This window comes from Theobroma cacao, chromosome 5 (genome assembly GCF_000208745.1).
Source record: "Theobroma cacao cultivar B97-61/B2 chromosome 5, Criollo_cocoa_genome_V2, whole genome shotgun sequence".
In the NCBI taxonomy this organism is placed as follows: domain Eukaryota; kingdom Viridiplantae; phylum Streptophyta; class Magnoliopsida; order Malvales; family Malvaceae; genus Theobroma; species Theobroma cacao.
This window is the reverse complement of record NC_030854.1, coordinates 18,058,260-18,067,390: the sequence shown is the minus strand read 5'-3', so window position 1 is coordinate 18,067,390 and position 9,131 is coordinate 18,058,260. Positions and strand designations below refer to the sequence as shown.

Below are 9,131 nucleotides of genomic sequence, written 5' to 3'. Positions count from 1 at the left end.
ACAGTTGGACTTGCATCCTCAAAAACTGTAGGTTTACTGCTTTTGATACTTTTAGTCGTTCATGGGCCCACATGTCACTGTAAATTAAATCTTGTGCTTTGGTTATATGTATTACAGTATGTATGAATATATTTAGCTTTTATGCTACAAAAATTATTTACTGATAACTCTATAAATATTGTTTTATAAGAAAATAGAATATTTTATTGAATATTTTTATTATATTTAAATAGTTATAATTTCACTTTAAATGAATGTCTTAGACATCTAAACTTATTTTTAATTATGAAATATGTGTTTTCCACTCGCATACTACATTTTTTGCTGGTTTCGAGATTTTTGAGAAAAAATTACCAAAATACCCTTATGTAGTTGAAATTTCTCTTTGACTGTTCTTGAATTGAAATTGGCTCATATCACTTTAAAACATGATTTTAGTAACTAATACTCACAGGGGAAGGGAGAAAACTGATGTTAAGCCTTGCAAGGTTTCGATTGGCATTCCGGGTAATGAATGTCTATCGGGACATCGCAGCGGTTGTCATGGGTTCGATGGGAGTTTCGGGTCGTGACACTTAAACTCCACTACCAAATCTTGATCTTTAAAAACTAAAGGTAAGGATTTCTAGTTCCAAAATCTCTCTTAAATCTCTTTCAAAAATAGGTTTTCAAGTTTTAATTTTTATTTCTTTATTTGGACCCAAATTTTGTAACTAGGGTTTCAAAATTTGTTAGAGCCCTTGTATAAGAGGTCACCAAGGTAAGGAAATGTGTAAGTTGAGTAGGATATTTGATAGGTATAAATTTTAGAACAACTATTAGTCAAAATCTTTGGATAAGCATGGATTATATAGAGTTAGAAGTGGGTATTTATTGTAGTACGAAATTATTATGGGTCTTTGAAGATATTATTGATTAAACACCATTTTAGGTGCTATTAGAGTAGTTTGAGTTTTGAAGGAGTCAAGCTTGCAACTAAAGGTGCTAAGAGGAAAGCCACGCTTCAACAAAGTGGGTAGATACGGTGTTTTTAATTATTTTGATATAATTAAGCATGCCTTTTCTATAACCTCGCATTAAATTGTAATTTTGGTAAATTTTGTGATGTGAATGATGATTTCAAGTTTACTTGATGGATACTAAGTATACTATGTAAATATGTCTAATGTGCATATAGTTTTGAACATTGGGACAAGCCTTTCAATTGTTTGATCCCTCAAAATTGATATTTATCTATGATTAGTTGAATGATTAATGATTCAAAAATTTGGAATAAAAAATTATTAGTTTTGCATAGACCTTAGTATTAGGTTAATTTGTCCTTGAGATATTAATATGGTTGATGACTTTCATTTACTTTTGTTTTGAACTTTGGTTTTGTTTCAATCTTTTATTTTGTTGATGATTGGATTCATCCTTTGGTTGGAAATGGACTTTGGAAACAATGATTTAGTTTTTTTCTTCGACTCCCTTAATTTTTGATGGTGAATGAATTCACCTTTTTGTTTGGAAACGTATTGTTTTAATGGAGCTTACTCAAGTTATGGACAAGTAGCTAGTGACAGTAGTCGTTACCCATTGTGCATAATGCTTAGTTTTGTTTTGTTTTGTTTTGTTCGGTAAGGGATACGATCCTACCCAATCCTTTGATAAACGGTTAATGATTATGTCCCATACCATTTTGAAGCCCTTACACACTTTGTTTTGATTGTCCATTATATCTAGAGCTCCACGATCTATTTGAAGTGATATTTGACATAATTGTTTTTGTTTTTTTATATTTGTTTCGACTTTGGTTTTTAGACTCTTGATATTCGTTCTGACATTGGTGTTTGGACTTTTGTTATTTGTTTGGACTTTGGTGTTTGGACTTGATCTGTCAGATCAAGGATAAATTATGTTTATTTGTGAATTTAAATAGTCTTCAAAGGATTTTCTAAATGTAATGAATTTATTTTACAATTAAACTTTTGTACTCTTCGAAATCTACTTAAAATGTTTTCTTTTTAAATCGATTTTAAATATTTATTTCCATTGTAATTCTTGAACATTTTATAAATAACAAATTCATTTCAAAGGTTTATGAATGGGTTTTCAACAAAACTTTATTTAAAACATTCCCAAAGAAATTTGTATTCATTGAAACAAAGATTTGAGATTCTTGAATTATTGATTGTGCTTGTCATGTAAGTGTATCCTTGGATATTTGATATAGCTCAAACATTGAACTCCCAAACTCTTTGGATATTTGATATTCTTGAACAAGCAGACTTCGGTATTGTTTGGAATTAGATTATTTATATTTTTTTGAAAGTATCTTGCATAAACACTCTCCTGTTTGTTTGTCCCCCCCTTTCGCCTGAGTATCTGCTCACGGAGTTAGTTTATAACTCACACATGTAAGATGCATTTGTTGTTTCAAATCAGTAGATTGTTTGATTCACTGTCCTTTGAGAAGAGCTACTTCTATAGTCAATTTGGTAGGTGATCAATAAGGCATCTAGTAGGTGTTTGCCTCTTTGTTTAAGTTGTCCTCCACTAGCTTATCTATTGTGTTCGTCTATCATGTATATTAAACTCTTTTTATATTTTGTAACAAATGTTATACTTTGGGACTACAACGGAATGGCTTACACTTTAAATTGCCCAAGGTGGCTTATAATTTAAACTTTGTATTTGTTATGCTTGCACACTTTGAGCACAAAATCATGCAAATTGATATTTTGACACTTGATATAAGTATAATAATATATGCTTGTATAAGATTTCATGGTAATGAGCCACATGATGCACATTTTAGTAAATTGTTTATTTGTTTTTACGCTTACTTGGGTTAAGAAGGTTACTCCCATCAAGACCGGCCCTTGGGTGAAGCCATCCAAGCAAGGGCTTTAGGCCCCCAATTTGGGAAGGCCCCAATTTCCACTTTTTAATAAAATTATAATATAATTAATTATATTAAAAATATATAAAAATTAAAAAAATATAAAAGTAAAAAATAATTAATAAAATTATTTGTTCTTTCACTTTTTTAATTATATGCCTAATAAATCTCAATTTTCTATTACTTCCCTATTTCTAGAATGCTATTAATTCTCAATTATATTTTCTTATTTCCAATAAACTAACAGTCATATATATTTAATCATTTCCAACAACTATTTTTTTCTCACTTATTTCTCTTATTTTTAATCAATGCATTTTAATAATTTCCAACAGCTATTTTTTTCTATATATAAAACTAATTATTTTTTTTCAATGTATAATATCTACTTTTAAAATCTTCATTTTTCATTTGCTCTTTCTTCCTTTAACTTCAATTTTTCTTCAAAGAATACACAACAAGTTTGTTCTTTTATTATCTTCATAAAGTTGTGAGCCTCATTTGAAAGAATATTGCTTTAATGTTGAATGTTCCTTAAAATATAACAACTATTCTTATATTGATGGTTTAGATTTATTTTCAAAGTTAAAAATTTTAAAAGAAATTATACAAGAAGAAAACAGTCCAATTGATATACTTAATCATATAAGAAGACTCGATTCTTTTCCAAATGCATATATTGCTTTTAGAATAATGTTAACAATTTCAGTAAATGTTGCTCCAAAAGAAAGAAGTTTTTTAAAACTAAAATTAATAAAATCTTATTTAAGATCAACAATATCTTAAGAAATATTAAATGGATTGGTTATATTATTAATTGAAATAGAAATATTAGAAGAACTTGATTATAAAATTTTAATTAAAAATTTTACATCTCAAAAAGTTAAAAGAATAAAATTTTAATAATTTTTTTTAATTTTAATAAAAAAAACCCATTTAAATATTTCGTTTTCGGTCTTTGAACTTGTTGGGCCGCTCATGACTCCCATCAATACCCTTGCACTTGTCATGGCTCTCGAGTTTGGGTTGCGACACCATCAAGTGAAATTTAACATTGATGGAGTAGCCAAGGGTTGCCTCGGAGAGGCAAAAAATTGGGAGAGTTATGAGGGATCATAATGGATCGGTCAAAGTCACATTCTTAAATGCTTTTGGGGTAGGAGACGCAAGTTTAACTGAAGTTAGAACAATTAGGGAGCTTTTATGATCTCCTTTGCTTCCAAGTAGTCCCAAACACATGCTCTAATAATTGAATCAGACTTTAAAAATACTGTAAAATGGGTAATCGAACCTGTTGAAGCCCCATAAAGGTTGCGGAAACGGGTATTGCACATTGAAAAGCTGAAAAAGGGAGTCAGAGAGTGGGAAGTTAGTCATGTGTATAGAGAAAAAAATCAATTCACTGACGGTTTGGCAAGGGAAGGAGTCCAACGACAGAGCGACGTACTGAATGTTTTCGATGAATTAACTTGGAGAAAACTTTAGTGCCAATGGATGTAGCGTTCAGAGGACCTCATCTCTATGCTGAAGTAACCTGTGATTATACGGGAATTTGATTAAATGTAGAAGAATAAGAATTTATTTAAATAATTCAACAGTTTTTTTCAAACAATAGGTTAATATTGAGTTGAATTTTTGAAAAATAAAAAAAATTACAAATTCATTGAAATTTTGGTGAAAATTGAACCGTAATGAGCGGGATAGTAGGTGGAAAAATGTTGATATAAAGGAGGTTGGGGTCGTTCGATTGGCCAATGGTGGGTGCCCACCAATATGTAAGTCCGTTAACTTTTTTGGCCTTTTTTTGCTTTAACCAATTCTATAAGACTAAGAATTCACATTTCACACACCAGCTATCTCCATCATCTCAAACAACAGTGCTCTCTGTCTCACCCTTTCTGATTTCTGTCGAACATGAAATCTGGGAAATGGATAGCCTTTGTTACTCTTGTTCACGCATGTTTGACGGTTGTAGAATCACTCCCCAAAGCTGACAAAATTGTAGCTTTGCCTGGCCAACCCAGAGCCAATTTCCAACAATTCTCTGGCTACCTCACCGTCGATGAGAAGCAGAAGAGAGCTCTGTTTTACTACTTTGTTGAAGCCGAAACTATGCCTGCGTCAAAGCCACTTGTTCTATGGCTAAATGGAGGTGAATCAATGCATGTTTGCTAAAATTCAGCTTTCTTCGTCCGAATTTCAACCTTTCTTTCATGCATTCTTATGAGGATTTTAATGTAGTTTTCATTACTTCTTGAAGGGCCTGGTTGTTCATCGATTGGAGCGGGAGCTTTGACCGAACATGGCCCCTTTAAGCCAAATGGAGAGACTATGGAAAAGAATAAGTACAGTTGGAATAAAGGTCTCCCTCTGTATCTTTTCAATTCTTTCTGTTTACTTTTAAATATTTAATTAGCGCGTGATAGATATAACTAAAATTTGCCATAAAATAGAAAGTAACATAACTAACAGTTTTGGTCACCACTTAAAACATAGAAATAAATGACTATCACAATTTGTTTTGACTTTACTTTGCATTCTGGTCATGAGGCAACAGCGTCACTCGGTATGCATGTGAGTCTTAGTGACTCCTACCGGCCAGATGCTTGCCTCCAAAGTCAAGTGAATGACCACTGACTAGATAGATTTTCTTCTTTGTTGAATGATGCAGAAGCTAATATGCTATACTTGGAGTCACCCGCAGGCGTCGGCTTCTCTTATTCTGCTAATAACTCATTTTACGCCAATTTAAACGATGAAGTGGCAGGTTTATATGCATTAATTTTATTTTGCAGCATAAATGTTGATTGAATTCTTCAGACATCTAACGTGAAATTGATTTTCATGTTGTTGCCTTTCAAGCAAGAGATAATCTCGTTTTCCTGGAGCGGTGGTTTGTCAAGTTCCCTGAGTACAAGAATAGAGATTTCTACATCACAGGAGAAAGTTATGCAGGTATATATGTGAAAATTTGTACATGTTCATCTCAGTCAAGGAAAGCTAGAGAGAAATCTCAATTAGTTGAATGCGAATGATAAGCTTGTTTCTCGACCTATTGAAATATGACTTCTACTCTATCTTACCTGTAGGTCACTATGTACCACAACTTGCACAACTCATTATTCACTCCAATCTGAAGCTGAATCTTAAAGGGATAGCTGTAAGTACACCATTGAAATGTGTGCATTTTCTCTTCCTTTGGTGAATGTGAATTTGCCCAAAGTATAATGTACGTTTAATCTTCATGAATGCAGATAGGGAATCCCCTTCTCGAATTCGCTACAGATATGAACTCAGTTGATCAATATTATTGGTCTCATGGTTTGATATCAGATTCAGCTTATGAGCTTCTCACTTCATTTTGTAACTCTTCTCGGCTCATGAGAGAGGTTATTAGAAGGTCGATTTCATCTGACTGTATATCTGTATATAGTGAAGTTTCAACAGAACTTACTAAGTCTATCGACCAATATGATGTCATTGCCGATGTTTGCCTATCGTCTGGCCAGTCACCAATGGCAATATTCAGTCACTCCCTGTTGTCAGGACCTCAACATTCATCACAAGCAGATGGCCTCAGTCAACAGGTGAAAATTAAAACTACACTGCAAATTTGCAATAGCCAAACATTGCGTGCCCTTTTATAACTTTTCATTATCTCTATATATATTATTTCATTCTGATCTTTGAATTTCCATCCCCTTCAGCAAGTTAGTGTGAAAGAAGACCCTTGTATACAAGACAAAACAACCAAGTACTTGAACAGGAAAGATGTGCAGAAAGCTCTACACGCACAACTTGTTGGAACCACCAGCTGGAACTTATGCAACAAGTAATAATTAATTCCTCAATTCTCCAAGTATAGATAAGCCATTAATGACTGTTGTCAGCTATATTTCTGCCACAGCCCACAATTGTTAGAAAATATATTCTCTGGAAAATATCATTGATGCTACTGCCTTGATACCAAATCAAGTTTTTCCTTCTCCTTATTATTTGTCTTGAATTGATCTCTTATTTACAGGTTTGTGCAATATATGGACAACCTAGAGACGCCAACAATTCATATTGTTGGCTCTATAGTAAAGTCTGGTATCCCAGTCATGGTTTACAGGTGATATATATAGATAAATAGTCAACTCTTGTTTATCAAAGTATGATACTAGATTTTCCTTCATGCATTGGACTACTCAAATTATTATGATTAAATGTATTGTCACAGTGGAGATCAGGATTCTGTTATCCCGTTTACTGGCACCAGAACATTAGTGTATAAGCTCGCGAAAGCATTGGGACTTAACACAACTGTGCCTTACCGACCTTGGTTTGAGGGAAAACAAGTAAGCCAGTTGAATTGCACTTGACTTGCATCAGTAAATCCAGTATGTTTTATGTGAACCAATAACTAATTAATATTACATTCAACTGTTTTTCTATGTCCTTGTTTATCCCAGGTTGGTGGTTGGACACAAGTTTATGGAGATATCTTGTCCTTCGCCACCATCAGAGGAGCTTCGCACACAGCTCCAGCTTCACAACCAGAGCGATCATTGGCGTTGTTCAAGGCAGTTCTAGCTGGGAAACCACTACCAGAAGCTTGAGCAGCCCTACTATTCTATAAATGTTAATATTAGCAGCAGTACGTGAAGCAAATATATATAAATGCAATAAAATAGAACTGCAATTTGTCAATTTTGATTGTTCCTGCTGGTATATATATGAACCAAATTAAAGTGAGATAATCAAAATTCATAAAAGAAGAGCTCTATCTGTTTTACCGTGAATGTTAATCTTATTCTGTTTTTCTTTCTCAAACATTCTCCTTTTATTAGTAGAAAAGCTTAAATAATCTCACAGTTCAAGACAAAAAATTGAAAAGAAAATAACATGATACAAAGAGCATAAAAGAAAATAAAAACACTACATTTCAATACATGTTTTGCATAAAAAAAAAAAAAAAACCAATAAAAACTCAAATGCACAAATCAACCCATAAATGATAAACCCAATGAACAGCAAATTTTTTTATATGCTCAATCACCAACATGCACTGAACATGCTTGATCGATTCATGCCCATTTTACTACCCCATCTATAAACTAATTAACTTATCTGTAAATCTGCTTGTATTTGGTTTCACCAATCACCTTTTATAAACTGTCAATATTAGAAAAAACCTTTGCACAACTCATAGCCTATTTATCTCCGGATTAAGATTCCTTGGCCTAGTGATTAGGTTATCCAAATATATACTAGTACTACCTTTTCCATCGTTTGGCATGTGGATTTATTCTTAGCATGTTAGTTTCGCATTGACTAATTCACTTTTGGTAACTTTTTGACACTTCTTTTTCCACATAGCCTGATCATTTGGTCATGCTAAAGCCATTGCTTTGCAATATTCCGAATAAGATTGGGGCAGGGCGGCGTGACAAATTGGATGGCTTCACACTTTTATAGGTTAACATTGGATTCCATGCTTTATCTTCCAAATTATGTTTTTTCATCCTCAAATATTTAGAGCAGGCCTTTTCTTCTATAAGCTTTTGCTTCCATCTCAATTTCTTTTTCTTTTTTATTTCTTTTCTTTTCTTAAATTAACATAAAATTTGACTATGACAGCTGCTAGAGTATATAGATAAGAAATATCTGGAAGTTGAGTACTACACCTTTTCATACTCAACAGATAGAAAGAAAAAAAAAATAGCAAAAGTTTATTCCAATTTAAATTTCAACAAAGAAACATCAATTGTCTTGAGATGTTTCTTAATATCAACCAAGTCCACAGATAACTTCAAAAATTGGTGAAGAAAGTACCTCTCCTCTCTCATTTCGCTTTCTTCCAAAAATTTTCTTTCTTCTTTAGTTCCCTATTAAAGTATATAGCTTTTTGGCAAACTCGAAAATGGCATCCCGCCCCCTTTTTTACCATCCCATGTGAAAGATTTTGTTGTATTTATATATAGGTCACACATCTCATATTAGTAAGATATGTGATGGATCTTCAATTTATAATTAAAATCTTTCTCCACTTTGTAGAAACAGAAAAACTATTATCCAATTACAAGGCACCACATGAACTTGATGACATCATTAAAAATAATTATATAATTAATTATAAAATAATTAATTTATCAGTTGAATTATTTTAAAGACATATAGTTGAACCAATTAAAATTCACCTTTGTATCATATATATTTATCACTTGAGATAATGTAAAGATAGTATTTACATTGGATCAATTAA

General features: G+C 32.4%; 1 protein-coding gene across 1 annotated transcript; it reads left to right on the top strand.

Moving 5' to 3' along the window:
- On the top strand, positions 4,723–7,661 carry LOC18598583 (serine carboxypeptidase-like 45). Its single transcript, XM_007028159.2, has 10 exons — positions 4,723–5,036; positions 5,145–5,246; positions 5,556–5,651; positions 5,747–5,839; positions 5,974–6,044; positions 6,139–6,471; positions 6,592–6,716; positions 6,909–6,998; positions 7,107–7,224; positions 7,339–7,661. The coding sequence occupies exons 1-10, from the start codon at positions 4,799–4,801 to the stop codon at positions 7,483–7,485; spliced, it is 1,413 nt and encodes a 470-aa protein (XP_007028221.2). The 5' UTR covers positions 4,723–4,798; the 3' UTR covers positions 7,486–7,661.